This window comes from Lissotriton helveticus, chromosome 8, assembly GCF_964261635.1.
Source record: "Lissotriton helveticus chromosome 8, aLisHel1.1, whole genome shotgun sequence".
NCBI lineage: Eukaryota > Metazoa > Chordata > Amphibia > Caudata > Salamandridae > Lissotriton > Lissotriton helveticus.
This window is the reverse complement of record NC_136069.1, coordinates 723,342,297-723,365,408: the sequence shown is the minus strand read 5'-3', so window position 1 is coordinate 723,365,408 and position 23,112 is coordinate 723,342,297. Positions and strand designations below refer to the sequence as shown.

The 23,112-nt window shown below is 45.3% G+C and overlaps 1 protein-coding gene across 9 annotated transcripts in view; it reads left to right on the top strand.

Moving 5' to 3' along the window:
- DOCK9 (dedicator of cytokinesis 9) overlaps positions 1-23,112 on the top strand; it is a 1,161,971-nt gene that overhangs the window by 842,149 nt on the left and 296,710 nt on the right. For all 9 annotated transcript variants that reach the window (XM_078657525.1, XM_078657521.1, XM_078657523.1 and 6 more), the window contains exons 36-37: positions 7,800-7,866; positions 17,824-17,871. In XM_078657525.1, the coding sequence (XP_078513651.1) occupies positions 7,800-7,866; positions 17,824-17,871 (115 nt within the window). The remainder of the gene's footprint in view (positions 1-7,799; positions 7,867-17,823; positions 17,872-23,112) is intronic.

Here is a 23,112-nt window from a genome sequence, read left to right as displayed (position 1 = left end):
AAATCAGGCCCTAAGCCTTTCCGAAAGTAACAGCAATTCTTTGTTTATTTCACAAAAACACGCAACGGTCGTCCTCTCTCAAAATCCAGTATTGCATCCTGGTTGGTCAAATGTATACAGTCTTGCTACCCAAAAGAACTTTGCCAGTCTGTCCCAGACCTCACTCAACCCATACGAGGGGCTTCTGTAGCTTTTCTAGGTAATATCTGTAAAGCTGACATCTGCAAAGCAGCTACATGGTCCACCCCCCACACTTTCACTAGACATTACTGTGTGGATATATTAGCCTGCGAACAACCTATAGTTGGCCAGGCTGTCATACATACCCTCTTCCTAGTTTCTGCATCATTCTAGGATTAGGCACCGCTTACGGAAGCCTGCTTTAAAGTTTGTGCACAGCCTATGTATCTATAGCTACACATGCCACAAGCGGAAAATGTTATTTACTCCTGAAGCATTTGTTCATGAAATATAATGCTTTAGATTCTCATGTGCCCACCTCTTCCCGAGAAGCCCTTGATGCAGTCACCCTACGTTTCCTTTTTCTATGCCATTGTCATCTTTCCGGTATCCTTCTGGTTCATTTATGTCCTCTCCCTCTGGGAGGAAGAAATATAACAATGGAGCTGATACCCATGCACGTTACCAATCATGGGTGCAGTCCCTGTACCTCTTGACTCGTAAGACTTCTTCAGCAAAAAACAACTTGCGCACGTCCAAGTCCAACAATAGATGGCAGTAGTATGGAAAGCATGTGAATCAACATCACTATATGCCACAAATGGATGTTTGCACACTAAGTAGCATTTTCCTTTTCTAGTAATGGGAAGCCAATTAGCAGGGTTGAGGTAGTCTCATTGGCTCGTGTATAGTACTTCTGTAGCTGTAAATTAAAAGTCCCCCTAAAGTTCTCTTTGAGATAGTTTTCGTTTGACAATTCTACAGCTGTTGAGGACACTGTGGTAGAGTTCCAGCCTTGAATATTCCTGATGAAAATACGTTACCCATTTGTTTCAGAAGGCTTTCCCTGACCTTTCTGATTGGGACTGGGATTCTCAGATCCAACGGGCGCATCGTTTACCCCTATTCCAGAGAGATAAGAGCGGGAAATTTCCAAGACCCATTTTGATTTACATTGGCAATTTTCTGCTTCGACAGGCCATCTCTTTGAAAGCACGGCCTAATACCCCAGTCACTATTGAGTCAGTCACCTTTTTTGTGAGATCAGATTTAAGCAAACTATCATTAGAGAAAAGGTGGAAATTAAAACAGTTTATAGACCCGATTAAAGAACTTGGATTTCAAGCTTATTTGCAAGAGCCTGCTAAGCTTAAAGTGATTAAAAATGGTCACTCATACTTCTTCTTTGATGCAGTCGAGGTTGAAAAAGCAATTACCTCCTGGAAAACTGGGAAATGATGGATTGATTGAACTTAAGAATATTGAGAAGTAAATACTGGTGTAAAAATCTTTCTCTTTCTCTTCCTTCTAGTTTCTCATTATATATACTAATGTTTTTGAGGGCATGAATTAAATGCGTATATGATATTGAAATAACCAAAGTGGGATATTGAGAATACATGCTAGACTGTATGGGAATGTATTGCACGGAATAATTATAATACCTGGACCCGATTAGCGTTTTTTCCACCCACCTACTGCCAAGTGAACGGCAGTCAATAGGGAGGGAGGATCCACAGGTAAACACGGGGTGGGGGGGGGGGAGGTAGTATTAGAGTGTGGGGCGGGGTAAGGGTAATTTTGGTTAGGGGTAAAACCTGCATCAAAGGTCACAAAAATGACAACGAAAAAACTAAAATGTTTCACAAGACATTGATTGTGAGTATTTTTTTTGGTTACATAGGTTACTTAAGGAAAGCAATATATAATTTAGGATGCATTTAATAAAGTGTTTAACGTGGAATGTTTCAGGATTAAACAACAAAACTAAGCGCCGGCTGGTTTATGAGGAACTTAGGATGTATAGCCCACAAATAGTAGTCTTAACTGAGACACACATTGCCTATAAAGACAAAAACTATCTTAAACAATTTGGGTTTGATCTAATAGTAAGTACAGAATTTAATGCTTCTATTAGGGGAGTAGCGATTTTAAAGCATAAAGGGCTGAAATGTGAAGTAGTTAAGACTTTAACTGATAAAGCGGGGAGATGGGCGATAGCGCAGATAAAGTTAGAAAATCTCAAACTTACAATATGTGGAGTTTATGCCTCTAATCAGGATGAACCTTTAATCATAGACCAAATTAATATGGAGTTACTGGGTTGGAGGGGAGAGATAATTGTGCTAGGTGATTTTAATTGTATAATGAATTATAAATTGGATAGTACAAGAAAAAATGCATTTCATAGGATGAGGAAAACTAGGGCTGCAATCTTGGATTTGGCAGCAATTCATCTTTTAAAAGATGTATGGAGATCTTTATATCCTGATACAGGTGGATACACCTTTTATTCAGCGGCTCATAAGGTGTGCACTCGCATTGATATGATTTGGGCATCAGGTCTGATTCTTGAGAAATGTAAATGTTTCATGGACATATATCCAAGGGTGACATCTGATCACAATCCGATCTCCATAACATTTACACTTATAACAGAGGGAAATTCTACTCGCTCCTTCTCCTTCCCACGCTACTTATTCTCTGACACTATGTTTATAAATCAGCTTAGGGAGCATATAAAAGAATTTATTGACATTAATAGACAATCAAGCTTACCATGGATAGTCTGGGATGCATGTAAAGCTAGTGTACGGGGATTCACCCAACAATACATATGGCGGCAAAACAGAGAACTTCGAACTATTAATCAGCAAAGGTTAAATGAAATAAGGGATATCGAACTCCAGATATCTGATGCCATATGTAACAATGCTTCAAACCTAGAAGTTCTAAACCTCAAATTAATTGAACTTAAAGCAGCAATTAAAAACCTTTTGAGGGATAAAAGTATTAATAAACTTAGAAAGTATCATATGGAACAGTATGAAAATGGAGACAAAAGTGGGAAATTGCTGGCTTACAAAGTTGCGGAAGACCGCTCTATTAATATGGTTAAAGAAATTAAAGGGGACAATAATCAACTATTTTGCGATCCAAAATCAATTCTACAACAGTTTGCTTCTTTCTATCAATCTCTCTATACACCGGAAGATGTTATTTTAGATGACTGTATTAAGAAGTATATTGATATTAATAAAGTTAAGAACTTAGATTTAGACCAATCGGCTCAATTAGAGGCTGATATCACGCCTTTAGAAGTGAGGGGTGCAATTAAAACTCTGGCAATGGGTAAAGCGGTCGGGGAAGATCTTATCCCCTTGGAAATGTATAAATATTGCACTGACGAACTATTACCATTATTTGTCGACGTGATCAGTGCTATTGGTAATGGGCAACAAGCACCCAGATCATGGAATCTGACCCAAATTATTTTCTTTTTAAAAAAAGGAAAAGCACCACAAGAGAGGGGATCGTATAGGCCTATCTCCCTTATTAACAGTGATGCCAAAATCTTTGCTAAAATATTGGCTACTAGATTAGCTCCATTTATGTCTCAACTTGTCTCTCCCCAACAACATGGATTTATTCCTAAACGAGACACCACAGCACACATTAACATGGCTATATCAGCCTTTGATGCGGCGCGGATTAAACACACCCCACTCGGCATGATTTTACTAGACGCTGAAAAGGCATTTGACCGGGTGGGGTGGGGTTTTTTGTGGGCCGTACTACAAGCATTCGGTATTAAAGGAAAACACTTACGATGGATACAATCTTTATATGATAATTCTATGGGTAAGGTTTCATATATGGGAAAATGTTCCTCTTTGTTTCCCATTAAAAGAGGGACAAGGCAAGGGTGCCCCTTGTCGCCATTACTTTTTGCTCTTGCAATAGAGCCCTTTTTAATTGCTCTACAACAACAAACTTTAATTTGCCCTTTTTTTAACGGATTAGAGAAATTAGATATTACGGTATATGCTGACGATATAGCTGTCTTCACCCCAGACGTTGCTAAGACTATGAAAGGCATATTAAAAGAAGCTGGCATTTACGGTTCAGTCTCTGGCTACAAACTAAATACCACCAAAACCCAAGTTGTCATGAACTATCAAGCCACTCCCCCTGTCCCTGGAATTAGCAATATAGCCACCTATTTAGGTGTCAAAATTTGTGCAGATACTGATTCCATAATAGGATTGAATTATGAACCCTTATTAAAAGAAACTGCTATGCAACTCAAGAAATGGCATAAACTTCCTATCAATATCATTGGTCGAATAAATTTAGTAAAAATGAAAATCCTGCCTAAATTCTTATATCTATTCCGCACTATCCCTCTACGGGTCAATAACTCCTTCTTTTCTAGATTAGAAGGTATAATTGGCAGCTTTGTATGGGGGTACAAAAAGGCCCGGCGTGCTTTGTCATTACTTAAACTTCCCTTTTGTCAAGGAGGATTGTTATTTCCGGATTTTAAATTATACTATTGGTCAGCATTTATGTCTCGGATCCGCAGCTTAGCTGTTTTGGAGAACTGCACATACTATCACAAGTTTTTATTAGGACTAGATGCCAACATGTTTGTGTATAGGATGAATGACCCCAATTATTTTAAAAGGGTAAAATTCAAGACCATAAAGGATACTATGAGCATTTGGCGATCTATTATGGCTAAATGCAATACCTCTCTATTTCATAGTCAAACACCTGTTTGGGGCAACCCCGGCTTTCCTATTATTTTTCATGATACAGCTTGTCAAGTGTTCTTAAACTCTGGTATTAGACTCCTGGGGGATTTATTTGATAATCGTGGTTTTATGGCTTTTGATAAAATGAAACTATGCTTCAACTTGCCAGAAATAGCGAGGTTTAAGTATTATCAGATCAGAGATTACCTGGTGAATAAAATAGAACTCACTATAATTCTAGAATCTGAGATTTGGGACTGCATTTATAGGGATGATGATAAATCTATCATTAGTGTGGGTTATAAGCTTTTCTCTGATCTCAAGATTAGCGATGTTACCAGTTTAACAGAGAAATGGAATAGGAAACTAACCATTAATATCTCTTCAGATTTGATTGTTAAAACATTTACAAGCCTAAATACAACAGTGATATCTTCCGGCTTAAAACTGCAGATGTTCAAAACAATATGCCAATTATATTACACGCCTGACAGGATACTTAAATGGTCAACGAATAACACTTTCTCAGATAAATCGAAATGCCCTAAATGTGATTTGAGGGGGGCTGACATTGTTCACATGTTTTTTACCTGCCCTTGCCTCAAGGAATATTGGGAAGGAATAACTAAGGTTATCACTGAGAGGCTGGATCAACCTTTCTTATTTTCAAATATAGATGTATGTGTAGGCATTAATGGGGGGGAAAGGTTTAAAGATCTGCTAAATGTTCTAATTACTTGTGGAAGGTTAATTATTGCTAGAGTTTGGATTGAAAAGAATCCACCAACAGTTCTTGAATGGTGGAGGTTAGTGTTTGAAATTTATAGTATGGAATCCGCCATTGCAGATTCAAGAGGAGGGCAGGCCAAGCGAAAAATTGACAGAATATGGGGCCTTTTTATGTCTTAATAGGTGTCTTTCAAATCACAATTTTGCCGAATGTTTTTTCTTATGTTTATTTAATGGTAATTATGTAACATTGCCATCTTCTTATTTTTATTTGTGTTTTAATATTGAAAAATGAATTGTTTATTATTGTACATGTGATTCTTTGATGCAAATAAAAAACAGTTAAAAAAAAAAAAAAAAAAAAAAGAAATTAAGCAACCTGGATGTGTCACAGGTAAAGTTATCTCCCGTAAATATATTTCTTCCACAATCCTGTTTTTCGATTAAAAAAAATACTATTCAACCGCAAAAAAAAAAAAAAAAAAAAAAAAAAAAAAATGAAACAACATCTAAATACGGTGGGCAGACCACCGTCCACTTGACAGGGTGCTTGGAACCACTGGCGCGGTCGTAAGACGGTACTACCGCCAAGATCTAAATCAGGCCCTAAGCCTTTCCGAAAGTAACAGCAATTCTTTGTTTATTTCACAAAAACACGCAACGGTCGTCCTCTCTCAAAATCCAGTATTGCATCCTGGTTGGTCAAATGTATACAGTCTTGCTACCCAAAAGAACTTTGCCAGTCTGTCCCAGACCTCACTCAACCCATACGAGGGGCTTCTGTAGCTTTTCTAGGTAATATCTGTAAAGCTGACATCTGCAAAGCAGCTACATGGTCCACCCCCCACACTTTCACTAGACATTACTGTGTGGATATATTAGCCTGCGAACAACCTATAGTTGGCCAGGCTGTCATACATACCCTCTTCCTAGTTTCTGCATCATTCTAGGATTAGGCACCGCTTACGGAAGCCTGCTTTAAAGTTTGTGCACAGCCTATGTATCTATAGCTACACATGCCACAAGCGGAAAATGTTATTTACTCCTGAAGCATTTGTTCATGAAATATAATGCTTTAGATTCTCATGTGCCCACCTCTTCCCGAGAAGCCCTTGATGCAGTCACCCTACGTTTCCTTTTTCTATGCCATTGTCATCTTTCCGGTATCCTTCTGGTTCATTTATGTCCTCTCCCTCTGGGAGGAAGAAATATAACAATGGAGCTGATACCCATGCACGTTACCAATCATGGGTGCAGTCCCTGTACCTCTTGACTCGTAAGACTTCTTCAGCAAAAAACAACTTGAGCACGTCCAAGTCCAACAATAGATGGCAGTAGTATGGAAAGCATGTGAATCAACATCACTATATGCCACAAATGGATGTTTGCACACTAAGTAGCATTTTCCTTTTCTAGTAATGGGAAGCCAATTAGCAGGGTTGAGGTAGTCTCATTGGCTCGTGTATAGTACTTCTGTAGCTGTAAATTAAAAGTCCCCCTAAAGTTCTCTTTGAGATAGTTTTCGTTTGACAATTCTACAGCTGTTGAGGACACTGTGGTAGAGTTCCAGCCTTGAATATTCCTGATGAAAAAGTGTTTTGTCACTTGTTTAATCTGGAGTTGAGTGAGGGGTTTGAGTCAATGATCATACCCAATTTCCGTTAACCAAATGGTGTTGGTGTTTAGGTGTAATGTTTCCACATTTCACTAGTAAGAACCAACATTTTTGGGGAGTTAAGCTTCAAGTGGTTCAGAAAAATCTATATCTGTTTCTTGTAAGCATTGGTCAAATCCTGACATGTTCAGATCGGAAGGCGTTTCCAGATATTGAAAGATATGATTCATATTTGCATTGTTGTAGCAGTTAGGTATGAAGGAACATTCTCTGGTAGTGAGGAAATGGCTTTATTAGAAAACATTGGGGCAACCGGAGAGCTTTGAATGGCACATTGCCCCATGGGTGAAGGGTGTTGGTGAATAGTAACAGGGAAGCGTCATCATTTGGATTCTGACTATCGGGTAAGCCTTAATCTGATTAAGGATGGTTGTGAATTTTTAAACTGATATATGTGGCTATAATTTTAGGATATAGAAAAAATTTTGAGTTAGCAGTCTCATATTAAAGAATGCTTCAAAAGATGAAGAATAGGATAGAATAATAGAATATTAATCAGAAACATAGATAGTATGTAACGATCATGGGGAAATAGTGTTAACAAGCTAAGTAATTAATGTAATACGATTACTTATACTGACCATAGTAACTGCATAGTGTGAATTGTAAGGTTGGCCCATGCTTGACCTTGGACTTTATCTTTATTTTTTGGATCAACTGAATTTTTTTCTCTGTAGATGCTCTCTTCACATATTGGAATAAGGCTTCCTCATCGGAGCTCATGGACTTCTTCACAATCTCCGAGTAAGTTCACTCAAGTCCTACCCATATTTTCAATGTCTTTTTATTTTCTTAGTATTTGACTTGAATGCATGTTTGTGTTTTTGTAAATTCTTTTATTGTCATGGCTAATTGAACATGTTAAGCCACAGTGTTCATGTGGGGTTTTGCATAGGTGTTCGCTATTGGTAGAGGCCAAGACTGTTACCCCTCACACAGTAACAGATGCTCCCCACAACTATCTTCTTTCTGCCATGAATTTGAATTTCAAGTTGTAGCAGAGTTAAAAGAATCAGTTTTTTTCTATTCTGTATGGTCATTTCAGGTTCGCAAAGGAACATACTTTCCCCTTTGTGTATCAGTCCTTGGCCCGCTTACAGACAAGCCATTAGACATTTTGCATTTATTTCATTTGATTAATCCAGATGCTTAAGGACTTGTATTCATTTTGCAATGTATATCATGGATCAAAATTATTTCCCTGAGAGGCCTATCAGCACGCACCAAATACAAATGTTGTGTGTGTGGCTAATTTGGTTCACTTTAGATGGTCATGTTTTTCTTCCCTTATCAAATTTTCTCCTGATGTCCGTTGAAACTAGAGAATTTACCTCCCTGCCATTTTAATATTTCATGCCATTGTGTGTTCCTTAAGCTTTTCTGTAAGGTCTTTCCTCATCCATTATTCTGCAGCTAAGGTCTTTGCTGAAAATGTGTACCCATCCACTACAGTTCTCTATCCCACTACTGCTACAAGCATATTTCCCCTGTTAGTTCTTGTACCGCTTAAGATATAGTTAGCTACAGGAACTGACGGATGATATGTGCACCCCGCCCACCGAACAACAACAACAACAACCACCTCAATTGCATCCTGCTCAACACCCGCTCCGTCCACAAACATGCAGTCGAACTCTGGGACCTCCTGGACACAACAGCACCAGACGTCGCCTTCCTCACAGAAACCTGGATGAACGCCTCCTCGGCCCCCGACATCGCCATAGCCATCCCAGACAGCTACAAGATTACCCGGAAGGACCGCGTCAACGAAACTAGAGGAGAAATCGCCATCATCTATAGGAACACCATCAGCGTCACGACCAACGCCGAACACACACTCACCGCCGCCGAACACCTACACTTCCAGATCCACACCGACCCCCAGACCACCCTTCGAGGAACACTCATCTACAGACCCCCGGGCCCAAGGACACAATTCAGCGAAACCATCGCCGACTTAATCAGCCCGCACGCGCTAGCCTCACCAGAGTATATCCTCCTAGGGGACCTGAACTTCCACCTGGAGAAAAACAACGACAACAGCACCACCACCCTGCTCGACAACCTCGGCAACCTCGGACTCAAGCAACTGGTGGACACGCCCACCCACCTCGCCGGCCACACGCTCTACCCCATCTTCTCCGCCAGCAACCACGTCTCCTTCAGCCACTCCACCGGACTACACTGGACCGACCACAGCTGCATCCACTTCACCTTCAAGAAGACCACCTCCCACCACCAGATGCTACAGATCCCCCGCAGATGCTGGAGCAAAGTCACCGCAGACCAACTGACCACATCACTGAGCCAGAACCCACCTATCGACGCCAACGACGCAGCACACAATCTCGCACAGTGGATCACCAACTGTGCCGATGACCTCGCTCCTGTGAAGTAACCCCCAGGCAAGACTAGCAACAGAAAAGTTGCATGGTTCACAGACGCCCTCAAAATCGCAAAGAAATCATGCCCAACCCTCAAAAAAGCCTGGCACAACAAACGGACAGCAGAAAACATGACAGCCCTCAAGAGCGCCACCCGCGTATACCACCAGATGATCCGCACCACCAAAAGGACATTGTTCAAAGAGCGTCTGGACAACAACGCCCACAACAGCAAGGAACTCTTCAGCATCAGTCAAAGAGCTCTCCAACCCCAGCGCGAGCAACAACGACATCACACTGTCGCAAGACCTCTGCAACTCCTTCGCCACATTCTTCCACCTCAAGATCGCAGATATACACGCAGATATACACGACATCTCCGGTTTCCAGACTCCGCCTCCAGCCACCAAACCAATGGGCACTGAAGACACCACCCGCGTACTGAACACCATCCACTCCGGCTCCGCCTCCGACCCATGCCCTCATCATATCTTCAACAAAGCCGACACCATAATCGCACCCCACCTCCGGAACGTGATTAACAGCTCCTTCACGTCAGCCACCTTCCCGGGAAGCTGGAAACACACAGAAATCAACGCCCTTCTAAAGAAACCAAAAGCGGACCCCAAAGACCTCAAGAACTTCCGCCCCATCTCTCTTCTCCCCTTCCCGGCTAAAGTCATCGAGAAGACAGTCAATAAACAGCTGACTGCATTCCTCGGAGAAAACAACTCGCTCGACCCATCCCAGTCCGGATTTCGAGCCAACCACAGCACCGACACCACCCTCATCGCAGCCACCGATGACATCAGGACCCTGATGGACATCGGAGAGACAGCCGCTATCATCCTCGTAGACCTCTCGGCAGCTTTTGACACCGTCTGCCACCGCACCCTAATAACCCGCCTCTACAACACTGGGATCCAAGGAAAGGCCCTGGACTGGATCACATCGTTCCTCTCCGACAGAACCCAGAGAGTCCGCCTCCCTCCCTGCCGCTCCGAGGCCACCAAGATCATTTGCGGCGTACCCCAGGGCTCCTCACTCAGCCCAACTCTCTTCAATATCTATATGAGCCCCCTCGCCACCATTGCACGCAAACACAACAGCAACATCATCTCCTACTACGACGACACCCAACTGATACTCTCCCTCACCAAAGACCCTCCCACCGCCAAAGCCAACCTCCAGGACGGAATGAAAGATGTCGCAGAATGGATGAAGCACAGCCGTCTGAAGCTCAACTCGGACAAGAAGTAGGTCCTCATCCTCAGACAATCCCCATCTGCCTGGGACGACTCCTGGTGGCCCACAACGCTGGGCACTGCACCGACACCCACAGACCACGCACAAAACCTGGGATTCATCCTGGACTCCTCCCTCACGATGACCAAGCAAGTCAACGCAGTCTCATCCTCATGTTTCAACACCCTGCGCATGCTCCGAAAGATCTTCCGGTGGATCCCCACCGAAACCAGAAAGACGGTCACCCAGGCCCTCGTCACCAGCCAACTGGACTACGGAAACGCCCTGTACGCAGGAACCACAGCCAAACTTCAGAAACGCCTTCAACGCATACAGAACGCCTCCGCACGACTCATCCTCGACATCCCTTGCCACAGCCACAAATCCGCCCACCTGAGAAACCTGCACTGGCTCCCCGTCAGCAAGAGGATCACGTTCAGGCTGCTCACCCATGCACACAAAGCGCTCCACAACATGGGCCCGAATACCTCAACAGCCGCCTCTCGTTCTACACTTCCACCCGAGAGCTCCGCTCCACCAGCCTCGCCCTCGCCAGCATCCCACGGATTCGCAGAACGACCACCGGAGGAAGATTGTTCTCCATACCTAGCAGCCAAGACATGGAACTCCCTCCCCGCACACCTACGACTGACCCAAGACCATCTCACCTTCAGGAAACACCTCAAGACCTGGCTATTTGAGCAATAGTAGGCACCTCCCCCTCCCTTCAGCGCCTTGAGACCCTCACGGGTGAGTAGCGCGCTTAACAAATGTATTGATTGATTGATTGCTTGCTTCATTATCAGTAGCTTACAATACAAAGAGCTGACTATCTCCTTCGCATCCTAGCCTCATCACATAAGACTGGTTATTGATGGATGTCCTAGAAGAATGTTTGCAGATGCAACACATAACTTGGCTAAAACGTCTTCTGATGGGGTAATTTAGTCCCATTTCTAGAGCGGTATCCGCAGCTTCCCAACAAGTATTTAATTTGCAATGTGCCAAGAGGCGGTGGAGGCAGGAGTACTCCCACCTACCTTAAGAGAAGCGGTTATAATCCTAGCTAAAATATTAGCAACAAGGCTTGCACTAATTGTTGAACAACTGATCTCGCCTGCTCAGTCGGGGTTTATCCCTCATAAATCAACAGCTCTCAATCTTCGCACTTTGTTTACCACACTGCATAGAATATCTCCGACAGTCCCAGCAGCCACTGTGCTGCTTGATACGAAAAAAACTTTTGACTCTCTTGAGTGGCCCTTTCTGTACGCCACGTTGGGTCGCCTGGGGGTGCCGGAACGGTTTTTAGCAGTTATTAAATTACTATACACCCAACCCACCGAGCGCATCCGCCTCTATGGTGTGCTGACATTTGAGTTTCAACTTACATGGGGAACACGGCAGGGATGCCCACTCTCTCCCCGGCTGTTTGTGCTGGCATTGGATCCGCTGGTGCGGCATCTGCAGAAGCGGCACAGTCATCGGGCCTGCAGCTTAATACTGGACTCTTACTGCTTATGCTATATGCAGATGATATTATACTTTACTTACGACACCCGGATGACAATTTAACTCCGCTCCTCCGCGAAGTGACTAGATATGGTACCCTGTCTGGGCTATACATTAATTGGTAGAAGTCAGCGGGTTTTCGGTTTACAGAGGCACCCTGCGGCAAAACAGCGGAGTATCCATTGACGTGGTGTCAAGACTCCGTTAAATACCTCGGAATCTACATACACAGAGAGAAGGATCGTATCCTCCAATTGAACTACTGCCCAGTAATGGAAACGTTGAGTCGCAACATTGAACGTTGATTGACGCTGCCCCTGTCAATGGCGGGAAGAATAGCCATTGTTAAAAAAGGTTGTCCTCCCACAATTTCTATACTTCTTCCAAAACATTCCAATCCTGTTATATAACAGCTTTTTCTCAGCCCTTCGAACACTGTTGAAACGATTGGTGTGGGTCAGTAAACAGCCTCGAATTAGCTGGAACACCCTAATGCTGCCGTATGAGAGAGGAGGGTTCGGGGTACCATATTTTCGTATTTATTACTTGGTAGCACAGGCGAGCTTTGCTCGGCACTGCTACCACGCAGATGTCAGTATCCCATATTTCAGACCAGAGGCCGATCTAGCACTTCCGGCGCACCTTAACACCCTGCTACCGGTTAGGTTCTTGCGGAATACGTACGATATTCAAACGCTCTCCTAAACTAGCTGGGAATGGCACAAATTACTAAACGTAACTGGATCCTGCATATTGTACTCACCCGCAATACCACTAGCGGGAAATGGCTGGATCCCTATTCTGCAGGAGACGCTCGTAAAGCATACACTTGCTACATTTCATTTGGTAACGTTCAGAGACCTGTTCGCGAAACCACAGTCATGGATCACTTCGTATTACAGGGGCTTCAGAGGGCCCTGAGGGCTAATCTTTTTAGCTATCCATTAGAGCCCCCTGAGTCCCCAATCCTGACTGGCATTATCAAAGATGGGGATGGGAGTCACCTTATGGCCAGACTGTATAAGCCCACAGTGGCGATGCTCCCATACTGGGACTCCGGGTTGCAGGCGGCTTGAGAGCGGGACCTCTGCCACCCTATCTCTGATTCATAGTGGGGTCGGTGCTGCACACAAATACGCTGTGTCTCTCCAAATCACCCGCACACATTGCTGCTTTTTAAATTTCTTTGGAGGGCATATATGACACCCGTGCCTTCAAGGGAATTCGTTTAAACAGATTTTTACACTTTCAATGTGACTTGCAAGGATAAATTAATAATCCCCATCAGAATTCAATTCAACTAAATAAAATTTAAATCAAACAAACATGACTACATAAATGATAAACATAAACACAAGCCAGGTGTATAGAGAAAGAAATTTATCAAAAGTTTAAAACAAATCATCTGATATACAGAATATGAAATAGGACTGAAGGTTGACACTCAGTATATTCACAAGCAACTCAACAGAACCTATTAAAACCTATCCCAAAAGCATAATGAAAAAACAAAAAGGATGAGGCGGAGGTCGACGTTTCGGTCTCCTACAGGATGCTTAGCGAGACCATCTTCAGGACTGATGACAATTGGAATCTGTATATTAAAAAGAGTGTAATCTGAAACAAAAATGTTTTCAGTTACCAATTTTATCTAATTCATCTTTTTCATGACACCTTAGCATGCAAAACTACATTTATAACAAACAAAACAAGCAAACAATTTACAAAAAACATATTCAACGTCCAAAAGGAGAATTGATATTTCAATTGTAGACATTATTCTAATCACATTCTTAATGGCAATCTCAATTTTATGGCGTGCAAAACATGTCTTTACATTCATCACTTTAACACAGGTAACTACTGTGTTGAATTGTAACATCAACTCAAATGCATTGATAACGATTGTATATTGGTGCCTAAATTTCAAAATACGAGGCAGAATGTTGACTAACTTTATACATAACAACATTATATCTACTTGTGCCTGAAGGCAAAAATAAATCAATTGTGGCCCCTTATGGATGTTTCAAAAAGGCACATGCAGAAACCACGCGACAGAGCTTATGTGGATATTCCGACCATATTTTTAAATGTTAGAAACATTACAAGGACAAGAATAACAACTTAATGACGTGACGTTGATGCTCAAATTCAATTTGCAATTGTCACAATATTTTCTGTAAGTTACCCCGAACACAGAGCAACTAGCCTTTGTTTTACTCTGGAGGCCCACATTCTCTCTATATGCATTATTGATACTAAGGATTAATTATTCTTGTCCTTGTAATGTTTCTAACATTTAAAAATATGGTCGGAATATCCACATAAGCTCTGTCGCGTGGTTTCGGCATGTGCCTTTTTGAAACATCCATTAGTCAACATTCTGCCTCGTATTTTGAAATTTAGGCACCAATATACAATCGTTATCAATGCATTTGAGTTGATGTTACAATTCAATACAGTAGTTACCTGTGTTAAAGTGATGAATGTAAAGACATGTTTTGCACGCCATAAAATTGAGATTGCCATTAAGAATGTGATTAGAATAATGTCTACAATTGAAATATCAATTCTCCTTTTGGACGTTGAATATGTTTTTTGTAAATTGTTTGCTTGTTTTGTTTGTTATAAATGTAGTTTTGCATGCTAAGGTGTCATGAAAAAGATGAATTAGATAAAATTGGTAACTGAAAACATTTTTGTTTCAGATTACACTCTTTTTAATATACAGATTCCAATTGTCATCAGTCCTGAAGATGGTCTCGCTAAGCATCCTGTAGGAGACCGAAACGTCGACCTCCGCCTCATCCTTTTTGTTTTTTCATTATGCTTTTGGGATAGGTTTTAATAGGTTCTGTTGAGTTGCTTGTGAATATACTGAGTGTCAACCTTCAGTCCTATTTCATATTCTGTATATCAGATGATTTGTTTTAAACTTTTGATAAATTTCTTTCTCTATACACCTGGCTTGTGTTTATGTTTGTCATTTATGTAGTCATGTTTGTTTGATTTAAATTTTATTTAGTTGAATTGAATTCTGATGGGGATTATTAATTTATCCTTGCAAGTCACATTGAAAGTGTAAAAATCTGTTTAAACGAATTCCCTTGAAGGCACTCTTACCCTTTCACTTAATTACCCAAGCCCTCAAGGGTAGTCTGGGTCGCTCACTTTTTGTAAATCAATATATGACACCCAGCACATTACATCGTATCGACCCATTCCAGTCACATTCTTGCCCCAGATGTCGCTCCGCAGAGGCAGACATCACACATATTACTTGGACTTGTGCCAAGATAGCTGGTTATTGGACAGTAAACTTTGGGGAAATCTCCTGTATGGTGGAGATGGCGCTCGCACCCACGCCATTGATGGCGCTGCTTGGGTACACACACAACCTCCCCAAATCTAAGCAACGGTTTGTCAACATCGCACTTCTCATAGCTAACACGAAGTGGCTAATAACTGGGGCAGGAACCGCACACCCACTTTACACACATGGCTGCACAGTACGACCTACTGCAATACCAACAGTGATACATATGCACTGTTACAGCCACCCGCTGCTAGACCCCTCGATGTATGGCAACCATTCAATTCCTACCTGCGGGCCTCACAGGACACTGGTGACATTTCACGATAGCAATAACACGCCCCTGGGATGGTTGGGATGGAGGAGGGTAACCCGGGACCACTGGGATACCGCAGGGATTGTAGTGAACTTAAATGTGTGAGCTCCCTGACACCTTCCAGGACAGGAATATTGTACTCCGTGTTAACCTTGTATATTCATGCCTGTACCTCGACATGTATCCAACTTTTCTAATATGTCATATACTGAAATGCACTGTAAATGTGTTTATAAGATATTGTGAAAACCAATATAAAGAAAAAAGAATTTAATTTGCAGATCCCTCCGAAAGAGAGGTTAAATTATCCCTGTGCAGACAAACAGCTTTTCCAGGGATCTCTGGCACTACTTAAAACGTTCCTGTACCCCCAGAACATTCCAATATTAAGATGTGAACAAGTACTTAAAAAGCATTGCTTTAATTGCCAGTAAGCATGGAGATCTTTGAGGGAGGAACGGGCTTCAAAAAGGTCTCTTTATACGTTTAACATTCTAAAATCTTTACTATTCCAGCCACAGAGCTTGCAAATTGTTTTGGTTTGCTGAAAATAATTTCCATTCAAGCGCCTCTCGGTCTTCTCAATTTGTCCATTAGGTAGGTTGTAATGCTCAAAAGCAGGGTTCTCCAAAGGCGGTCCTAGAGTTTTTAGATAACTGTATTGATCAAAATGGGGATATATAAAAAAATGTGATATGGATCCGGCCCTCCAGGACCGACTTTGGAGAAGCCTGCTCAAGAGTGTCACTCATTTTCCTTTTTGCATAATGATTTAGTAAGTGAATCACAGACTGGGAACTTTCTGCCTTGCTCTGAAAGGCCCACACACTAATCCATAATTATCATTGAAGCTTTGCTGGGTCTCTATCAGTACGAAAGTAGTGCAAGCTCTTCTTGCTGGGAACTGGCAACAATTAAATAAGTAAAGGCCTCAGTTTGTGGGTCATATAAGTGCAAACCACTCAAGCCAGATTGACTGCTGTCAAGTCCAGATAGAATCCCCAAAAGGATGTTGGGGAATTTGCTATGTTCTGTTGTGTGTGGCCCTGTGTGTTCTCTTGAGTGATAAGGTCTGTGTTCCACAGTATGGGTGATAAAATGTACAATGAATATGTGCACAGGATTCCATCAGTTCATTTGGAGACCTCATGTCTGATGTGGTGCTGCTAGGAAAGGCATGATTTTAGCGGGGTGCCACACCTACATGTCTGTCTTGTAACTTAAGTAAGACTTTATGGTATAAATATTTCTAAGTCAATTCTACAGTGTGGACATTGACATTTGGTAATAATGCTTCCGTCTAAGATAGGTTGCTGGCTGTCATCTGCAGAGGTTCTCCCTTTATACCTCATCTTCCTGTGTTGCATTGTCTACATTAAGATGGCAGTGAGAAGGATGGAGTTACGCACATGCACTGAGAAACCTGCCCAAACTGTGATCCTTGATAATTCTACTACTAGAAGGTATAAAAAAAGACCGTAGAATAAAACAATGATGCATTTTAAAAGCGAACTCACCCACTCTGCTTGGTCCCATTCCTCAATTCACCAGTGGTCCTGTTGGGTGGGCAAGGTTGTGAAAACTTATAATTAGTAAAAGTTTTGATGTTTAATAATGGTGACTGAAATAAAAGATGAATGAAAGATGCCAGTTTGCAGGATTGCCACAGTTGAAAAATTGCAGCAAACGTCATGGGAACTTGTACCACAATATTTGATGCGTGTGTTTGCATTGTGCACTAAACTGTATCTGTAGCACCATCAATGTGGTTGTACACTGTTAAATATTTGATTCCATTTGTTTACCTTTTCCCCCTCTTTTTAGTGTAACATAATTGGCTGTGTGCCTTTGTTTATTGCGCAACCAAATACATTCATGAGACCTTATATCGTTGCTGTTTGACCTAATAATCTGTTTATTCTTTACAGGGTGTGCTTGCACCAGTTCCAGTACATGGGGAAACGATATATAGCCAGGTACAGTGTAAGACATAACTGAAGTTAGTTCTCTTTAAGACCATTACAAGAAGGAGTAAAGATACTTTCAAATACTCAATGATTTATTTGCCACAAATGTATCCTTTGGCAATAATATTTTCTGGCTTGAGAGCAATGCAAGCAAGATACGCTCTTACTATATCTATGAACAATATCCATGATAGCTCACTCATAGCATGTGTATTAGAAATGTTGCAATTCCCACTGCATGCCAGTTGACAGTACATACAGTGGTATGTCTTCCCCTGCACCCCTGAAGAATGTCAGGACTATTGAAGATGTAGATAATGCTGCCAACAACGTTTTCCACAGGTGCAAGTGTCACTTTTAGGAAGAGTTCAAACTGGATGTCTCTAAATTAGTCCCATCATATTTCGGTTACGCTGCTCTTAAACTGGAAGTCTTTAAATTAGTCCCGTCGTATTTCAGTTACGCTGCTCTTGTGGCTTCGCTTGTATCTTTCTCCATACCCTTGCAGCAAATTGAAACTTGGGTTTTGTGCCCATTACTACATTGTGGTACCTCAGTGAGTTTCGGGCACAAAGCAGAAGTCCACCTTTCACATTTTTCTTCCTGTCCAATTGGTTCTCAGAAGTAAAACTGCTTTCCTTGCCTTTTGGTCAGTCCTTCACTGTTTCTTCTTTATATCTTCCACCTCATCCAACCAAAGAGTAAGAGCAATTACGCCACCTGGATCCCCGGATGGTGGCCAGTTATATTGACTGCACCAAAGAGATCCGGTCTAATGGCAAGCTCTTTGAGGTTTGCACTGGTAGCTAAAACAGCAGTACCATTCAGAAAATAACTCTGTCCCACTGGATAATGCTCCATATTCATATGAGCTATGCCCTTGCTGAAAAGTAGCCTCAAAAAAGAATCTGTGCTCACTTCACCAGAGCAAAATCTTCAACATAAGCACATATCTGATAGAGATAGAATTATCCCCAGGCGTGAGACTGGATCTGGAAACTTTTTGCCACAGCATCCCTGAGTGCCGGGGACAGGGAGGCATCACGCGACTCCGCCCAGGCGTTGTCCACGCACGTGACCTCAGTGAGGTCACATACGCCCCACCCCGGCGCGCCTACGTCAGTATTTTCCTTTTCCGCGTGCAACGCGGATCCGGTCTTGCTACGGGCCTGTTTTGGGCCCCTTTTTTCTTCACCATTGTCTTTTCTCTTGGTGGAACATTGTGCGAATGCCTTCGGGCTTCAAAACTTGCACGTTGTGTGGGCTTCTTATGTCCGCGACGGACCCTCACCTCATTTGTACGTGGTGTTTAGGGGAGGATCATAGCACCACTGATTGCGAGGCGTGCCAACAGGTGAAGCCGAAGTCGCGGCGGGAGCGCCGGATGAATCTACTATCTGAAAGAAACAGGTTATTGTTAGATTCCTTACCTTAGAATATCCCCAGGCTTCAGACTGGATCTGGAAAGTTTTGCGAAGCAGTACCCCTGCGCGTCGGTAGGCGTCATCTGCGTCTCCGCGTCCGTCGGCAGCGCCGGGATGAAGTCGTCGGAGTACTTAGACGCCGCCCTCGCGCGCTGACGTCAGTTTTTCTTTTTTCCGCGCCAGCAAGCGCAGATCCGGAAAAAGCAGTGCTCCTTAGTCACTTTTTGACTAACTTTTTCGATCTTTTTGATCCTGTTTTCGAGTCGTAAGTCTATCGGTGCCGGTAGGGATGCCCGGGTTCAAGCCCTGTGCCGATATAAGCCAACTAATGTCGGTTACCGACCCCCATCGCCGGTGCCTGTATTGCCTTGGGGCCGACCATTATGACAAGTCGTGCCCCGACTACCGGGCCTTGACGTCGAAGGCTAGGCGGGAGCGGTCCCGTAAGCGCCTCGAGCTCCGGCAGTCGGCCCGCGTCGTTCCTGGTCCAGGTCGAGGAGGAGGTCGAAGGACCGGTCGCGAGGCCACAGTCATCTAAGTTCGGCGAGTCGACACCATTCGTCGGGCTCCAAGTCCTCAGGTAAGAGGCACAAGAAGTCGAAGAGACGACACCGCTCTTCCGACTCCCCCCGACGCTCGCGCGATGCAGCCGGGGGTTCGGAGCCGCCACTGCCAGCTCCATACCTGCCGTTCCCTGGGCTGAACGCGACTCAGGAGGAGATCGATGCCTTCCTCATGGCCATAAGGTCGCTCTCTCCTCCGGCGGGTACCGCAGTGGCGCCTTCGGGCCCCGCGGGCCCGACTGGGAGCCCAAGCGGGCCAGGTGCTTCGGCTCCGGCGCCGTCGGGTGCTTCAGCCCTGGCACCGTCGACGACTTCGGTCCCGACGCCGCAGGACCCCGCGGGATCCGGTTCTGGATCCGGGTCGCCCCTGGTCGACCTCACGACCCCTCGGCTGGCGCCGACTCCCAGGGTGTCGCCCCCGATGCCGTCACCCCCGATGCCGTCACCGGTCGACGTCTTCCCCGATTCCCCCCCCCCCCCCCCCCCCCTCGATCCGGTTCCGGCGTCGGAACGGCGTCGCTCGATGCCGCATTCGACGCCGAGAGAAGAGCAATTCTTCTACGACCCGGCCCCATCCTTTGTACACTACCAGGAGATGGAGGATGAGGACGATAGGGAAGGGTCTGAGGATCCTCTGGCACAGGAGTGCCAGTCATTTCAGGACTGGGCAGGTGAGCTAGGGGAGGCCAGTGGTTTGGACACTTCGCCCGACACTGGATTTGTCTCCCCTCCTACCGTGGCTACGGAGGAGGGGGCTGCCTACAGTGTGGTGTTGACGAAGGCGGCCACGGCCTTGGCTCTTGAGCTCCCCGTCGCGGCTGTGAGGAATAACCTCCTCACTGAGGTCCTTAAACCCCAGGCAAGCTCTTCGAAGCCTCTACTGCCGTTCAATGAGGCCCTTACTGACGTTCTGTTGGGCACTTGGTCCAGGCCAACTACAGGTCCCCCTGTAGATAGGAACGTGGCCAGACGCCACCGCCCGGCCCCGGGCGACCCTTGCATCCTGTCCACCCACCCCACCCTCGACAGTCTGGTTATCCAGGCCTCTAACTCCCAGACCACATTCCCGACAGCTCCTCCTGATCGGGAATCCAAAAGGTAGGAACAGTTCGGAAAGAAAATGTTCTCCTCTCTCAGTTTGGGGTTGCGGTCGATCAACACCGCTTGCCTTTTGGGCCGTTATACCCACTCTCTGTGGGTTGCGGACGTGCTGCCAGCTTGCCCGGAGAAGGCCCGGGTGAAGCTCGCCCAAGCCCTTGCGGAGCGGCGAGATGCGACACGGTACTCTATTTGTTGTGGGCTGGATACTACGGACTCGCTAGGCAGGGCGATTACAACGACGGTGGCGGTTCGCCGCCACGCCTGGCTGAGGTCTGCCACCTTTTCAGCTGATGTCCAGAATGACGTCATGGACATGCCGTTTGATGGCCGTCGCTTCTTTGGCGACAAGGCAGACAGTGCGCTTGAGCGTTTCAAGGACTCCAGGGCTACGGCCAAGTCCTTGGGCCTGTCAGGCCAGTGCCAGCAACCTTCTGCCTTTCGCTCCTTTCGTGGCCAAGGAATGGGCACCCCCTCACGTCCTGCCGGCCACAGGCTGCAGACTAACATCCAGCGTGGCGGCGGACGTGGTAACCGCCGTGGCGGTGCCAGGGGACAGCAGGCGAGGCCAGTCCACATCCACCCCCGCAGCATCCGCCTCAAAGCCTTCCTAGTCCGAGCTTTCAGGCCCATTTAACGCCAGTGGGGGACAGGGTTCGCTGGCGCTCCATCACATCGGACAGGTGGGTACTACAAATCGTCTGAAGGGGCTACTCCCTCCCCTTTGGGGCGACCCCTCCAGCCATGCCACCGCAGTACCTCCGCGTGTCGGGGGATCACTTGCAACTTCTGCAAGAGAAAGTTACGGCCCTCTTGGCCAAGGGGGGGCATCGAGCGCGTTCCTGGGCCAGAAGTAGAGTGTGGTTGCTATTCCCACTACTTTCTGGTTCCCAAAAAGGGCAAAGGTGGCCTACGCCCTATCTTGGACCTGCGGAACGTCAACGGCTTCCTCCGGAAGGAGAAGTTCAAGATGCTGACTTTGGCTCAGGTCTTAGCTGCCCTAGACCCTGGAGACTGGATGGTAGCGTTGGACTTGCAGGACGCTTATTTTCACATCCCCGTCCTGCCGGCCCACCGGTGCTATTTGCGGTTCACGGTAGGCCATGAGCACTTTCAGTTTATAGTGCTCCCCTTTGGCCTTCCCAGCGCCCCTTGAGTGTTCAAGAAAGTGATGGTGGTAGTCGTAGCTCATCTATTCAGATTGGGGGTGTCTATCTTCCCCTATCTCGACGACTGGTTGTTGAAGGCGGGCTCGCCCCAGACAGTCGTCCGCCACCTCCAGACTACGGCCGACCTCCTGCACCTGCTGGGGTTCTCCATCAATGTGCCGAAGTCACACCTGTGCCCCTCTCAGAAGCTCCACTTCATCGGAGTTGTTATGGACTCTGCGCAATTTCGGGTTTATCCTCCCGAACAGCGGGTTTGGGATATTCAGGCTCTGATTCTGATCTTTCAGCCTTTATCCCAGGTCTCGGTCACATTGACGCTGCGGCTTCTGGGGCTGATGGCCTCCTGCATCCTTCTGGTGCATCACGCCCGGTGGAGGATGCGGGCTCTGCAGTCTGACAGGGCAACCTGTCCGACCACGTCCTGTTCTCTGAGGGCTCTGCGAGACAGTTGCAGTGGTGGCTCACGGACCGCGATTGGGTCGGCGGCAGATCCCTCTCCCTACCCCAACCGTAGCACGTGGTCGTGACTGATGCGCCCCTCCTGGGCTGGGGGGGCCACATGGAAGAGGTGGAGATCAGAGGCCTCTAGTCTCCGGCGGAGTCCCGGCTTCACATCAACCTTCTGGAGCTGCGGGCGATCCGGTTTGCACTGAAAGCGTTCCTCCCCTCTGTCAGGGGGAGTGTAGTGCAGGTGTTCACGGACAACACCACCGCCATGTGGTACTCCAACAAACAGGGCGGGGTGGGGTCGTGGACCCGGTGTCAAGAGGCTCTGCGCCTCTGGCAATGGCTGGAACATCAGGGCGTGACCCTGGTTGTTCAACACCTGGCAGGTTCCCTGAACGCCAGGGCGGACAAACTCAGCCGTTGGTGAATGATGGATCATGAATGGCGTCTGAACTCTGACGTGGCGCAAGGTCTCTTTCAGCAGTGGGGAGAGCCTTGGTTAGACCTATTCGCCACTGAAGAGAACGCTGTCATCAGTTCTGCGCGTTT